The 16,898-nt window shown below is 37.4% G+C and overlaps 1 protein-coding gene across 1 annotated transcript in view; it reads right to left on the reverse strand.

Moving 5' to 3' along the window:
* Window positions 1–16,898, reverse strand: part of LOC102964376 (agouti signaling protein) — a 160,690-nt gene that overhangs the window by 142,735 nt on the left and 1,057 nt on the right. The window contains exons 2-3 of the mRNA XM_042980578.1: window positions 15,084–15,157; window positions 14,700–14,827 (exon numbers count right to left, since the gene is read on the reverse strand). Of these exons, the coding sequence (XP_042836512.1) occupies window positions 14,700–14,741 (42 nt within the window). The 5' untranslated portion in view covers window positions 14,742–14,827; window positions 15,084–15,157. The remainder of the gene's footprint in view (window positions 1–14,699; window positions 14,828–15,083; window positions 15,158–16,898) is intronic.

A 16,898-nucleotide genomic window follows, 5' to 3' on the forward strand; every position in this document is an offset into this window, starting at 1 on the left:
AATTAAGTTTTTTTAATGTAACAATGCTTCTAATACTATATTATGAATACTATCATATAGTATTATGACTATAATACTATATGTCATAAAACTTTTATAACAATTTATTCATTAATGTACAAGCTAGGTTACCATGAAGCAACCATATTGCTGCTTCTTCATTATCAATGCATGGATTGTTATACCTGTAAATAAATATAAATTTCTTTTTCACATTACCTTTTCATTTTGATGTCTAGTATTATTAATATGTATAACATCTACAGTGTTTTGTATCATATGAGACAATACTGATATAAGTACTAACAGATGATTCATCTTGTAAACAGACAACATAAACTACAGTATCAAAAATACAGTATAGTAAAGACATGAAGGATGTGTATTAGGTACGTAGATATCTGAGGGCAAGTATCCTAGGAGATGACGTAGCTAAGGCAAAGGATCAACAGCAGCAGCATGCCTAAACAACTTCAGGAATAGCAAGAAGGCCATTGTAGAATAGAAGAGAGGAAGTTAGGGCAAAGAAATAAAATGGACTAGAACACATATGTCATATAGGCTTGGTTTTTATTCTTGGTCATGATGGAAACCATTGCAGAGTTCTGAGCAAAGGAATTCTATGATTTAAATTATGGTTAACATAATCAATTGTTAGGGGCAAAGGTAGAAGCATAAAGAACATATATTCATGAAGTTATTGAAATAATCCAGGCTAGAGATACAATGACTTGGGCGAGAATAGTAGGTGGAGGTAGTGGGAAGTGTTCAGGTTCTGGAATTATTATCAAGGTACAGTCAGTATGATTTGCTGACAGATTTGCTATGGGAGAGAAAGAAGTCAAACTTGATTTTATATATTTGGCTTCAGTAACACAAAGAATGAAGTTTCCTTCAACCAAATACTAGGAAGTGTTGTACAAGAGAGTCACAGGCACACATCAGTAGCAACACAGGGGAAGAAAAAAAAAACCTAAGGTGGACTAGGAAAAACTTCCAAGAGAAGTTGGAGAGTGCAGACCAGAGTAAAGCAGTTGCCCAGCTATCTGTTACAGTAGTGTGATCAGTCATATGTGATCATCACATCGCTTCCACCCTACTCACCAAATCTCTTGGAAAACAATGACTTCTGCTACTACTTGTTTTGGAAACTGAGGTTCCGAGGACAGCTTTGTCCCAAACAAGAGTCAGGACTGTTACACTGTTCCACTAAACTAAAGCTAACAACTATAATGTAAGCCTATAATTCAGTTAACCCACTAGTGTCTATAATAAAGCTAATAATCAAAAGGAAATGAACAGGGGCGCCTGGGTGGCGCAGTCGGTTAAGCGTCCGACTTCAGCCAGGTCACGATCTCACGGTCCGTGAGTTCGAGCCCCGCGTCAGGTTCTGGGCTGATGGCTCGGAGCCTGGAGCCTGTTTCCGATTCTGTGTCTCCCTCTCTCTCTGCCCCTCCCCCGTTCATGCTCTGTCTCTCTCTGTCCCAAAAATAAATAAAAAAAAAAACGTTGAAAAAAAAAAAAAAATTTAAAAAAAAAAAAAAAAAAGGAAATGAACAGCTTTAATATATTTTGAATTGAGCCTACAGTACCATGTGTAAGTTTGTGAAGCAGATTTACCTCTCTAGATTTTTTTCAAAATTAGTATCTAAGGAACTTGATTTCATGTAACTAAGTTAACCATTGTTTGGGATGGTGAACTACATTAACTCTGAGTAGATTTGAAATAACCATTAGGTCTATAATGGTTATTGTAGACCTAATGGTAAAAGTAATTGTAATTGTAAAAGTTGAAAATGGAATATCTCTAATAACAAAAGTACTCAAGAATATGAGACAGAGATAATCTTTTTATGGGGGAAATGCCCAATTATAGAAATAGGCTTTTAATTATGCTGTTCTTATTTTGTAAAATGTCTATCTTTGTTGTGGATCTGTGATCTGTATATGAGAATGATGATATAACTTTATTTAAATATAAAAATATAATAAAGAAAAAATATTGTATAGTCTGTAAATGTATTTTCTCTTCCTTATGATTTTCTTAGTAACATTTTCTTTTCTCTGCCTACTTTATTCTAAGATTATAGTATATAACACATAATATACAATGTATTAATTGACTTTATCTTACTGGTAAGGCTTCTAGTCAACAGTAGGCTATTCGTAAGCCTTTGGGGAGTCAAAAGTTATATGCACATTTTTGACTGCATGAGGGGTCAATACCCCTAACCCCCAGCATTGTTCAAGGGTGAACTGTGGTTGGTACTTTTGAAGTTCTTACAGTTTAATAGAAGAGACTGAATAATCCCTAATAAGTACACTAGAGCATGTTTAGTATCAGAGGGACTGAGCATAAAGCAGCTCTTTTTGAACACCATTCATTGCAATTTAGCTTCCAGAGTAAGCAGAAGAAACAGGAAGGCCAGAAATAATAATATAGCCAATAAGTCATAAAATGGAGACTTAACAATATATCTCTCAATTCCATATATAACACAGTCTCAGGACATTAATCTTGAGGATAACATCTTTCTGAGGTTTCAGAGATCTATGACATTCACTGAATTCATAACTCAAAAAAATCAGCCAGTAACACTGATGAGAACTCAGAAGATGGCAATGCTTTAGCATTCCACCTTATTTCTCCCATTTTTGGGAAGAGTAGCATTTGTGATACCCCAACTAAGCACAATACTTCAAAGACAATAACCTAAATAGGGTTTTATTCTTCTCAAATATCTCAAATAATTTCTAGTATTTCTCCAGGACTTCTCTATAAAGGAAATTCATAATGTCATTTTATGTAACAGGTCTAAATGGACACTAAATCTTTTCTTCTTTTCTTTCTTCTTTCCTTTCCTTTCTTTTCCTTTCCTTTCCTTTCCTATCCTTTCCTATCCTTTCCTTTTTTTTTTCCTTTTTCTTTTTCTTCCTTCCCTCCTTCCTTCCTTCCTTCCTTTCTCTATTTCTCTCTTTCTTTCTTTGATATTTTAAATGTTTATCAAGGTCATGCATTAAATACTTCAAAACTTATGTGGTTAAAAAAATCATGTGGAACTACAAGACTCATAACAAAACAAAGCAGGAATGTATTTTAACACACACACACACACACATACACACACACACAAGTCTTAGGAGGGAAAAAAACCAGTGGCTTCCTCAAAGCCTGAGACACCCTCCCAGACTCTTTTACTTGCTTCTTTCCATATTTACCAACATTTTCCTAAGTAAAATATTTATACTGCTATTTCTTGATTTGTAAATTTTAAAAAGTACCTATTATAAGATAAAGATCCAACACTTTATACTTTCCTTCCCTCTAGCCTCCCAATAGTTATATCTCAATATTTTAAATTAAATCAATGTTCCATGTTGACCTTATTATGACTCTATAAGTGTGGTTTAATTCTGGATCAATTAGTTCTATTTTTTAATTTTTTAAATTTATTCATTTATTTTGAGAGGAGGGAAGGGAGGGGCAAAAAGAGAGAGAGACAGAGAGAGAGAGAGAGAGAAAGAGAATCCCAAGAAGGCTCCACACTGCCAGCTTAGAGCTGTATGTGGGGCTGGAACTCACAAACCATGAGACCACAACCTGAGCCAAAATCAAGAGTTGGATGCTAAACGGACTGAGCCACCCAGGCGTCCTGGATCAATTAGTTCTATTATGGGGCGCCTGGGTGGCTTAGTCCATTCAGCATCTGACTCTTGATTTCGGCTCAGGTCATGACCTCACTGTCATGAGACTGAGCCCCACGTTGGGCTCTGTGCTGGGCCTGGAGCCTGCTTAAGATTCTCTCCCTCTCTATCTGCCCCTCCTCCACTTGTGAGTACATGCACTCTCTCTCTCTCTCAAAAAAAAATAATGAGTTGTATTATGATTACATTTACTTTTTTTTTTCAATATATGAAATTTATTGTCAAATTGGTTTCCATACAACACCCAGTGCTCATCCCAAAAGGTGCCCTCCTCAATACCCATCACCCACCCTCCCCTCCCTCCCACCCCCATCAACCCTCAGTTTGTTCTCAGTTTTTAAGAGTCTCTTATGTACATTTACTTTCTTATACAACTTTTTGTTCTTGGAATTAATAATTGCCTCAGTTTTTGGTTTGCCAAATTTTCTGTATTATTATCACTAGTTCTTCCAGAAATGTAAAAATGCCTAAACTATTTCAACATAGACAAACACTATCAGTTTCACTGGAAACACTCCACCGAAACATTCCTTCCTTCAGCCTGGACTGTTCCTCCCTAGGTCTGCTGTATAGCTGTCATCTTGGGACTTTCTTTTGCCTCTTGCCTTGGCTAATCTCCTCTCCTAAAATTTATATCTTTGTCTTTCTTGTTTCAGTAGAGCATGTCCTCCAGTACTGTCACAGGAAAAGATGGGAGGAGATGGGTAGTAAATTTTTGATCCTTGCATGCCTGAAAATATATTTAATTGCCCCCACACTTGATTGATAATATGACTTAGTATAGAATTCTAAGTTGAAAATAATATTCTCTCCAAATTTTGAAAGCACTGTTTCACTGTCTTCTAGCAACCAGTGTTAACATTGAGATATACGTGACTCTTATGATCTACTCTTTTTATAAATGATGCATTTCCCTTTCCCTGCTCCCTCTTCACTTCCCATCACCAAGATTCTTTTCATCTCTTGTATTTAGAAATTTCATGATGATGTGCCATTGTGGCTTTTTTTCAAGTTTATTTATAAATTTTTTTTGGGGGGGGGGCGGGGTAGGGAGAGGGAGAGAGACAGAATCCCAAGCAGGCTCTGCACCGTCAGCGCAGAGCCTGATGCAGGACTCGAACTCACGAACCATGAGATCATGACCTGAACTGAAATCAAGATACTTACCAACTGAGCCACCAAGGTGCCCCTACAATAGTGTTTTTTATTTTGTTTTTTTCCCCTACATTATGCTGAGCACTTAGTCGGTTGTCAGTTTGGAAACTCATGTCCTTCAATTATCAGAGATCTTCTCATAATTTCTTTGATAATTTCCTTTCCTCCATTTCTTCCATATTTCCAGAACTCTTGTTAGCCTCATGTTGGACCTTATGGATTCATCCTCTATTTATCTTTTCATTCTTATCTTCCATTTCTGTATTTTTGTTCTCTTTTCCAGGAGATTCCTCAATTTTATATATAAATACTACTTTGAATTGTTTATTTTTGCTATTATATTTTTAATTTCCTAGAGCTATTATCCTCTGATCATCCCTTTTTTTGGAGCATCTTGTCATTACTTTATGGATGCACTATCTTATAACTATCTCTCAGAAGATGCTTATTGTTTTTAAAAATATATTCTTCTGTCCTCTATATTATCTCTCTTACCCTCTGAGTTTCTCTTTTCTTTCCTCTTCCATTTCAATTTGATGCTGCCTTTCTTGGTGAAGGTTTATCTCAACTATTTGGTGATCTTTGCTGTCCCTTCATATTTAAAAGTGAGTCACTACAAAGGTATTTGGAAGCTCTGTGTTAAGAGGAAGAGTTTGTCAGTTGTTGGGCTTTATTGTAAGATGATAAAGTGGGGACCTATTTGCTTTGTTGGGAAACCCTCAAGTGTCAGTATCTACAGATCTTGCTTCTGAGGTTATCCAATTTTAAGTTTTTCCCAAAATTAATTCTCTGCTCTCCTGCCTAGGGAATATAAGCCTTGCCATCAGTAGTCCTGGAGTGAAACAGAGTGAGAGGGCTTGGCAAGTTTCCTCGTTTAGCAAGTAGACATTCATGTGATCTGTTTTCAGTGTGGTATCCTCCCATCCTGGTCTCCTCAGCTATAATCTTTAGCTGGGCCTGGTATCTCAGTCTGGAGCTTCTCTAGTTCATTTTTTCCCCCACAGAATAAACTCCAGCGTTCTGCCAAAGAAATGGAGGGGTAGTCATTTAACTGAGCAGGATGAGGAAAGGACCTGGTAATTTAACTTCTTATATAAACCTTTAACCAGTCTTCCTTTTCAGCCCCTCACATATCTCTACTGCTTTCTTATTTGCTCCTTCCAACTCCTGACATTCTAGTGTTCTGTAATAGGAACTTGCTTGCCTCTTGTTAGTATATGCCTCTCAAGCATTTGGAATCGTTTTCTTAGCTCAACTTTCCATCTTCCAAATATGTGTTAATATCCCTCATCTGCTTTTGTCTTTCTTACTCTCTTTGTCCTTCTGTGCTGATAAATTTTAAAATATTAACTCACTGTCATTTTAGTGAGTTAAAGAGAATAGGGAAGGGAATAGGGATGAACACATGTGTTTAATCTGTCCATATATAAGAAGAATTGCCAGGCTGTCAAGATGCTCACTCTTTTGCTCCTATAAAAATTTCAGAACCAGAAAACTCAAAGATAAAATTCTGTTCTCATGAGGCTAATGTGGAAAAAGCATGAGTCTGAGAATTTCAGTACCTATTTTCAAGTGCTGTTACAGTCATTCGTTGGTTGATTTATGTAAGTTATTTTCTGACTTTTTCATCATCTGTAAAATGGTGACAATTATCCCTACACAGCCTATCTTACTTGTAATGATCAAGTAAGACAATTGACATAAATGTATAAATACACAATAAACATATATCATTTATTATTGACTATATTACTAATAGGCATAGTCAAATATATTTTGAGAGGCAATGTAACACAATATAAGGAATATGGGCTTCAGTCATACAGAGCTGGAATTAAATTCCATCTTTGTCACTCATTGTGTGATTTTGGGTAATGACTTAACCTCTCTGAGCTTCATTTTCCCTTTTCATAAAATGAATATAGGGGGCACCTGGGTGGCTCAGTTGGTTGAGCTTCTGACTCTTGATTTCCGCTCAGGTCATGATCCGAAGGTCGTGGGATCAAGCCCCGCATTGGGCTCTACACTGCCAGCACAGAACCTGCTTGGGATTCTCTCCCTCTCTCTCTCGCCACCCCCCACAACTCACGCATGCATGCACTCCCTCATGTGTGCATGCTGTCTCTCAAAATAAATAAATAAACATTTTTTAAAAAATATTCTTGAGGTGCCTGGGTGGCTCAGCCAGTTGAGTGTCCCAACTTCAGCTCAGGTCATGAACTCATAATTCGTGGGTTTGAGCCCCGCATCAGATTCACTGCTGTCAGCACAGAGCCTACTTTGGATCCTCTGTACCCCTCTCTCTCTGCCGCTCCCCCACGTTCTCTCTCTCTCTCTCATATAAATAAACATTAAAAGAAAAGTATTCTCTCTCTCTGTCCGCCCCTCTCCCCAGCTTGTGCTGTCTCTCTCTCTCTCTCTCTCTCTCTCTCTCTCTCTCTCAAAAAAAAAAAAAAGAGTATAATATTATTAACCTATCAAGGCTTTTGTGAAGATTAAATGAGATATCACATGTAAGACATCTGCTATAGAGCCTGATGCTTAGTAGACACTAAGCAGATATTACCCTCATACCTCCCAAATTTGGGACCAGCTTTCTCATGCTCACATGAAAATCCTGAGCTTGTATTTCCTCAATTAATGTTAAACCACATTAGTAATTAGCATCTTAGGTCATCTATAGTCCTCATAAAGGCTGTTTATTTGCTGTGTTCCTGGAACTAAATTATAAGGTAAGCAGTCCAAAGTTTAAGAGTTCAGTATACATATCCTTTCAAGTGGTAACAGGTTATTGCTGAGGCATCTTTAGGAATATTTTGTTATAAAACAGGATGTGAAACTTGTGATGAATATTAAAAGAGATCAGGGACACTGGAATGCCAGAAAAACTACTACTGAAAAAATTATCTTAAGCGTTGTTGGTTGTTGTTGTTGTTTTTTTTTCTTTTTTTCTATTTGGTCCTCACAGAAACCCAGAAGCCAAGGAGGCTTTATTAATAATATTATCCTGTTTAAAGATGAAGAAATCAAGGCACAAGTAAAAACAGTAACTTGCACAAGATTCATTGATCACTGGGAAACAACCAAGAATAACCTCGGTCTTTTGACTCCCTGTTCAGTGCTGTTATCTTTTTTAATAACATAAAATTCACAATGGTAACCATTTTTAAAAACATTTTTTTAATGTTTATTCATTTTTGAGAGACAACGAGACAGACTCCCAGCAGGGAAGGGGCAGAGAGGGAGGGAGACACAGAATCCAAAGCAGGCTCCAGGCTCTGAGCTGTCAGCACAGAGCCTGAAGAGGAGCTCAAACTCACCAACCGCAATCATGACCTGAGCCGAAGTCAGACATTTAACCGACTGAGCCACCCTATGTTAACCATTTTTAAGTGTACATTTCATTTCAGTACATTCACATTGTTGTGCAACCAGTCTCCAGAACTCTTTCATCTTGCAAAACTGAAACTCTGCCACCATTAAATAACAACTCCCCTTTCTTCTGCCCCCAGCCGCAGGCAACCACCATTCTACTTTCTGTTTCTATGAGAGTGACTACTCTAGGTACCTCACATAAATGGAAGTATATAATATTTGTCTTTTTGTGACTGGCTTATTTCATTCAGCATAATGCCCTCAAGGTTCATCCATGTTGCAACATGTGTCAGAACTGCCTTCATTTTTAAGACTGAATAATATTCCACTGGATGTATAACCACATTTTGTTTTTCCGTCCATCTACCAACAGACACTTGGGTTGCTTCCACTATTGGCTACTGTGAAGAATGCTGCTATAAACGTAGGTGTACAAAAATCTCTTTGGGACTCTCCTTTCAACTCTTTTGGGTATATACCACAAGTGGAATTGTTGGATAATACGGTAATTCTAATTTTTTGAGTAACCACTATACTATTTTGAAAAACAGCTATATATAGCAGCTATACCAGTTTACATTCCCACTGACAGTGCACAAGGGTTCCAATTTCTCCACATCCTTGCTAACACTTGTCCTTTTCTGTTTTCTGTTTTGCTCTGTTTTTATAATAGCCATCTTAATGGATGTGAAGTAGTATCTTCAGAGGTTATCTTCAGAGTTTTGCAGTCTTCTGAGATGACAAGACACTGAATGACCATGGGTAACTTACCAAGAATTTGCAGTATTAAAATCCTACTAGATTTAAGACACTACTGTAGGATGCAACAGTACATATAGTCCCTGCTCTCAAGAATTTTACAATCTAGCTAGAAAGAAAGAACATATGCACTTAAAAATGCAAGACAGCATGGTGTAAATAATATGTGCTACATGAAGATGGAGAAGGGTAAAATTATAACAGGGGATGATTACAAAAGGCTTTAAAGAGCAAGTGGCACCTCAAACATTTTTAAAGGGAGGGTTTAATTATTCAAAAGAAGAGAGGAAGAAATTAATTTTTGAATTTCATTTATTAATTCATACATTCTTTCAATAAACATTTGTTGTGCTCCCAATAAGTACTAGACACTATGAAAGTGTTGGGGTTACAAAGTCTCTCAAGAGAAAGGCAGTAAGATATACAATGAGTAGTGATAATCCAAGGTGCTGAGTGTATACATGGTGCACTGAATCACCCCTTTCTAAGAGTCTGCTGATATGTCAAGAAGACAAAAAATCTTTTATGGTAACTCGTAAAGAGAGTATGTAAAGCACCTTTCTTTCCTGACTATGTTCATACCCAATTGTTTCAAACAATACAGTTGAGGGGTACCTGGGTAGCTCAGTTGGTTAAGCGTCCAACTTTGGCTCAGGTCATGATCTCATGGTTCATGGGTTTGAGCCCTGCACCAGGCTCTGTGCTGACAGCTCAGAGCCTGGATCCTGCTTCAGATTCTGTGTCTCCCTCTATCTGCCCTACCCCTGTTCATGCTTTGTCTCTCAAAAATAAATCAACGTTAAAAATTTTTAAAAACAACAACAACAACAAAAACCCGATACAGTTGAGAAGTTTCATATTCTTCCTTGGGAAGGAGACTATGTGTAAGAAGCTCAAGCTGTTGCAAGTTAGTTATTAGCACTCATACTTATCACTCCATATGGATCCTTGCATTCAGAAACATGTGCAAGGTATTTGGGAAGCAAGGAAAGATAAATAAGACATAGATCCTGCCCTGCAGGATCTCAAAGGTAGCTATAATATATAAGGGCTGTTGCAGGGGAAAGAGAGAAAACAATCAGAAAGAAAGAAACAGCTTTTCCCCTCTAGAGAAGTCATAAGCTTTTAAGAAGTAACATTTAAGCTGGATCTTAAAGAATGGCAGGAGTTCATCACCTAGGAAGAGGAGGGATGAACATTCCAGCCAGAGAAATGGCATTTCAGGAAATATAAAGTAACTCAGTGTGGCTGGAACTGACAATACCTGATAGGCAGTAGAAAGAAGGGTAGAGAGTAAAGTGGTAGGAAAGCTGGAGAAGTAGACTGTAGATAGCTATTATCTGAAGGTAACAGAATTAACTGATTTTTAGGCAGGGGAACAATATGATTGGATTTCTTAAAATAAAACTTGTGAGCTAGATGGAGGATGAATTGAAGTCAAAGAGAATCAAGGAGACATCAAAAGAGGTCAGCTGGTTAACCAAATCAGGTCTTACAGACACTTGTGGTAGAGCACTAGAGTTCAAGGTCTCATATTTGGCCTTCAAGACCAGAAATCTGATATTCCTAATGCATCTAGCATGGAAGAGATATTTGAGGATTGACTTACAATAACCAAATTCACAAGAAAATGTGGTATAAAGTATAATTCTAATTTACTAATGTTCATTCATTCATCGAACACAAAGAATCTACTTTGTGCTAAGCACTGTTTTAGGTTCTAGGGACACAGCTGTGATTAACAATTTCCTGCCCTCACAGAGTTACATTCTAGCATGGGATATATTTTTCCAGTGACTGAAATATTTGTGTTTGCTGTCGAAAGCATTTCATTACCAGGGAATCTAAGTTGATTGTCAAAATGTTCTTTGGTGAATGATCAGAAAAAAAAAGAGGTAGATGATTTTAAAGTCCATTTCATTCTGGCCACAGGTATATCTGCGTGCCAGAACAGGTATACATTGTAATGAATAGCTTAACAATGTTCCTTGTATTTATGATTTCTCTTCCTGAACATTTCTGGATGAAAACAAACATGGCCATCACGATGTATTACAAAGCTGTAGTAATCAAAACAGTATGGTACTAGCACAGAAACAGACACATTGATCAATGGAACAGAATAGAGAGCCCAGAAATAAACCCATGCTTATATGGTCAATTAATCTTTGACAAAGGAGGAAGAATATACCATGGGGAAAAGACAGTGTCTTCAACAAATGGTGCAGACAAAACTGGACAGCTACATGCAAAAAAAAAAAAAAAAAAAAGAAAGAAAGAAACTGGACCACTTTCTTACACCATACACAAAAATATACTCAAAATGGATTAAAATCCTAAATGTGAGACTTGAAACCATAACTCCTTGAAGAAAACATAGAAGCAGTAATTCCTTTAACATTAGCCATAGAAACATTTTTCTAGCTATTCAGATGAGGGAAACAAAAGCAAATTAAACTATTGGGACTACACCAAAATAAAAAGCTTTTGCACACTGAAGGAAGCCATCAATAAAACGACAAGGAAACCTACTGAATGGAAGAAGATATTTGCAAATAATATATCCTATAAGGGGTTAATATCCAAAATATACAAAGAATGTATACAACTCAACACCAAAAATACCCCTCCCAAATAATCTGATTTAATAATGAGCAGAGGACCTGAATAGACATTTTTCCAAAGAAGACATACAAATGGTGGCCAACAGACACATGAAAAGATGCTCAACATCATTAATCATGAGGGAAATGCAATTCAAAACCACAATGAGATATCATCTTGCATCTGTCAGAATGGCTAGAATCAAAACACAAGAAATAACAACTGTTGGTGTGGATGTAAAGAAAAAGGAACCCTAGTGCACAGTTGGTGGGAATGTAAATTGGTGCAGCCGCTATGGAAAACAGTATAGAGGTTCCTCAAAAAATTGTAAAAATAGAATTATCATATGACCCAATAATTTCACTACTAGGTATTTACCCAAAGAAAACAAAAACACAAATTCCAAAAGCTATATGTACACCCAGGTTTATTGCAACATTATTTACAATAGCCAAGATATGGAAGCAGCCTAAGTGTCCATCCATAGATGAATAAAAAAAGATGTAGGGGCACCTGGGTGGCTCAGTCAGTTAAGCGTCCAACTTCGGCTCGGGTTACGATCTCGCAGTTTGTGAGTTCGAGCCCCACATCAGGTTCTGTGCTGACAGTTCAGAGCTTGGAACCTGCTTCAGATTCTGTGTCTCCCTCTCTCTCTGCCCCTCCCCACCACTCAAAAATAAATAAACATTAAAAAAAGAAGATGTGGTATTTATCTGGAGTTAAAATAAATAAGTAAATAAATGAAGTTATAAATTAAGCTAAAAAAAAAAGATGACACAGTACATACATACAATGGAATATTAGCAATAAAAAGGAATGAGATCTTGCAGTTTGCAACAACACAGATGGCCCTAGAGGGTACAATGCCAAATGAAACAAGTCAGACAAAGAAAAAGACCATGTGATTTCACTCATATGTGGAATTTAAGAAACAAAACAAATGAAAAAACAAATAAAAAAGGAGACAAACACAAAAACAGACTTTTAAATATAGAGGACAAACTGGTGGTTGTGGGGAGGGGAGGTGGGTGAAACAGATAAAAGGGATTAAGAGAACACTTATTATGAGGAGCATTGAGTAATGTATAGAATTGTTGAATCATTACATTGTATACTGAAACTAACATAACACTGTATGTTAATTATATTTCAATAACATTAACAAAAAAGATTATTTCTCCTTTGGAAAGAAAAGAAAAGAAAAAAAAAGAAAAGAAAAGAAAAGGAAAGGAAAGAAAACATGGATGTATCCAAGCTGAGGATTCTCTTTCTGGATTCCAGGTGAACCATTTCAATTCTAACACACTCTTAAACATATCGCAACATAGTTGATTTTTATTATGTTAGCTTCAGTATTTTTTTTATTTTTTAATTTATTGTTTATTTTTTAAAATTTACATCCAAATTAGTTAGCATATAGTGCAACAATGATTTCAGGAGTAGATTCCTTAGTGCCCCTTACCCATTTAGCCCATTCCCCCTCCCACAACCCCTCCAGTAACCCTCAGTTTGTTCTCCATATTTATGCATCTCTTCTGTTTTGCCCCCCTCCCTGTTTTTATATTATTTTTGTTTCCCTTCCCTTATGTTCATCTGTTTTGTCTCTTAAAGTCCTCATATGAGTGGTCATATGATGTTTGTCTTTCTCTGACTGACTAATTTCACTTAGCATAATACCCTCCAGTTCCATCCAAGTTTCAGTATTTTTTTAATCATTTATTGTTAAATAAAGGCTCCAACTTCAACTATATCACTATAAGCAATCATGTTAAAATTTCAATACTATTGGATTTTCATCCATCAATTCAACAAATTATCCTCAAGGAATTTATATATACTCTAGAAGTGAAGTGAGATTATGAAAATCACAAGTAAACAACTGACCAATAAACTAAACAAATTATGGTAAGTGTTATAAAGGAAAAGGTCAAGAGGAGAATGTAGTATCCAAGAAAGTCACCTGGACTAAACTAGTGGCAGTGGAGATAGAAGTGGTTGGATTTCAGATTTATTTTGGACACAGAATCAACAAGACTTGATAATGAATTGGATGAAGAGGGCAAGGAAAAGGAAGGAAGTGAGTTAACTAGCATCTGGGTAGAGAGCAGTGCCCTTAATTTATGAGATGAGGAAGACATGTAGCAGAAAATACCCAGAATTCTGTTTTAAACACAGTAACTTTGAGGTCTCTCTGAGACAAACAAACATAGAAAAAGTAGGTACTTGGATATCTGCGGCTGGAACTCAGTGGAGAGGTTTGGGTTGGAAATATGAATTTAGGAATCATTAACATAATGACAGTATTTAGAGATGTATTTTCATTAAACTACAGCCTGGTTAACTTTCTTAGAATTGATAATTCCTAAATCTCCTCAGTGACACATTATTTTACAAGTCATTTTTATATATGGTTAACTAATTAATAATTCATTTCTACTAATTTAGTTCCTAAAGGTTAATTCTATTCAAGACTTCCTTGCAGGGAGCCTCACTATGCCTTCTGCCTACTACAGCAACCCAAAGATTAATTTAATTTCAGAGTTGCCAGATGCTTTTTATTAATATCTCAGTGACTGTTCTCTTTCTTCACCAAGCTAACTCTTAAAAAACTCCACATAATGTGCAAATAGATGAAAGGGTTGCATAGGTTTGGATTTCTATATGGATTAGAATATCTTATGTTTTCTGTAAATTAAGTATCACCTACAAGGATATATGGGCTTGCTTACCAAGTAGAAGGAGTACAGGATTAAGAATCATGAGCTCTGGGTTGCGGTTCAAATACTATCACTGTTAAATTTTCTTTAAGTCATAGCCTCTATAGGCCTGCTATTTTATGGGCCAAGTGAAGAGACTGTGGATTATTTTAAAGTTTATTTTATTCATTTATTTTCAGAGAGAGAGAGAGAGAGAGAATCTCAAGCAGGTTCTGCACTGCCAGTGTGGAGCCCAAAGCGGAGCTCGAACCCATGAACCATGACAGCCAAAATTAAGAGTCGGATGCTTAACCAACTGAGCCACCCAGGTGCCCCAACACTATGGATTATTTTAAAGCCTATGAAAACATAAAATTTTGTATATACTTGAAGGATTATCATTACCTTTATATTGAGTAGCTGGAGATCTGGAGTGGTACTGAGCATCAAGAATGGCCCAGAGTGAATATACCAATAGTCTATTTCTGGATTTCTCACTATTCGTTGTGGACTCCATAACTTGGCTTCTGTATCTATAAAACAGAAAAATCACAACGATTTCCCTCACTGTAATGAGAAGAAAATTAATAAATGTCTATATATTTTGCAGAGATTCTTAGATGAAAGAGGTTAGGAAGACACAAGTGATTATTTGTGTTGCTACTCTTATTAGCTTACTCTAAGTAGGATCTATCTCTTCGAAAACCTGGAAAAGCTTAGCTGCCATTACTTTGTGATTTTTGTCAGCTCCCCAGGGAATCTTGGCTTTCCTGAAAAACATGCTATTACCTTGGGGGATACCTGAAATCTCTGAAGAGTCTCTTGCAAGTTGCCAGCTCAGGGAGGTCAGATTTGGGACCACGCTGTAATGGAAAAGAAATCTTTTCAGAAAAGTGGTCAAGACTATTTGCTAAGCATACTAGCATTTCCCAAACATGGATCAGAGGTCCTATGAGGCCTCATTAAGACTTTTTGTGTCTTTGTTAGTGTGAACTGAATAACTGAAGCGTGATTTCCTAAGAGCTCCTCTCCACTTTGATCACTTCTCTGTTTTTCCCCCACTTCCTTTGTCTATGCTTTGTCTCAGTCTTCATTTTTCTAGTTGAATAGGCTTTCCAAAACCTAAGGCACACTGTTTCTCTCTCTTTTCAAGATCTCCCCATTCAAAATGGTTTGGGGATTTTCATGCCCCAAATGTTTGTTACCTCTCAAAGACCCAGGAGGAGATAAATGGTAGACACCAGTGGCTCTCAACCACAGGTGATTTGGTAATGTCTGGAGACATTTTTGGTTGTCACAACTAGGGGCAGGGTGCCACTGACACTATGGAGGCCAGGGATGCTGGTAAACATCCTATTATGCACAGAACTCCCAACAACAAAGAATTATCTGGCCCTAAGGAGGCTGCAGTGCCTCCTCAGTCATCTTCAGCTACTGCAGCCTCCACAGGGATGCTGATTCTCAGGATGGTAAAGGGGCAGCTGCTGACATCAGATTGTCTGGACTTGGATTCCCCAGGTTCCCTCTTTTGCTGGCTGTGATTTTGGACTAATCACTCAGTGCCATGAAAGCACAGTTTCCTCATTCAGAAAAAGGGGCTAATAAAGTGTTCTCATAAGCTGTAAACTCCTTAGAGGCAGTGACCTAATTTTACCTGCCAAGCTTAGATTAAGGACTAGTATCCGACGCAGAGTACTAAATGTCTATGGATTGTCTCACATAGTTGTTTTGAGGCCTCAAGTAGAACACATATATTAAGTGATATGAAACACAGTGAAAAGGAGAAAAGCAGCCCCTGATAGTGGGAATTAGGCTGGTTCCATAAACTGGGATGTGCTGCCCCGTTGAACATAAACAATTTTATAGGACACCAAAATCGGACAAAGCCACTCTGGTCAGGATGAATTAAAACAAAAACAAAACCACTCCATAATCATGTCTAAATACAAACAAGCAAACAAACAAAGAACGTTGTCCCAATCACATATGCACACAAAAAACAAATCTCCCTGTCTTGGCTAACAGGAGGGACTGCTTCATAACCAATCATAGTTTTAGCTTCTCTTGGCTCTTCTCCCTTTTTAAATAAGAATTATTAAAATACCCCATCATAGAATTACCACCACCTCAAAACAGTAACCAATCTAGACAGAAGGCCTGCTTCCTTGAAACACTCCTTGAAGTTACCTAACACAAGCCCATATATAAATTTTTTTTCCCGGGACCTTCTTCCTGAGTGTCCCCATCCTTCCTGGTGTGTCTCCCTCCTCTCAAGGAGACAATAAGCCCAATTTTGTTCAACGATAGCTGTGTTCTCAGTGGTCTTTGGCTGGAGGGCACTGACAATGGTGAGAGCTCCTTACAAGGTAACCACTTTCAGAGCACCTGGGTGGCTCAGTCGCTTGAGCCTCTGACTTTTGATTTTGGCCCAGGTCACAAACTCACAGTTGGTGGGCTCAAGCGCCTGGTCAGGCTCCACACTGGGAGCATGCCTGGAGCTCTCTTTTCTTTCTCTCTCTCCCCTGGGCCCCTCCCCTGCTCATTCTTTCCCTCACTCAAAATAAATAAATAAATAAACAGGGTTGTTGTTGTTGTTGTTGTTGT

The sequence above is a fragment of the Panthera tigris genome, chromosome A3 (assembly GCF_018350195.1).
Source record: "Panthera tigris isolate Pti1 chromosome A3, P.tigris_Pti1_mat1.1, whole genome shotgun sequence".
Classification (NCBI taxonomy): domain Eukaryota; kingdom Metazoa; phylum Chordata; class Mammalia; order Carnivora; family Felidae; genus Panthera; species Panthera tigris.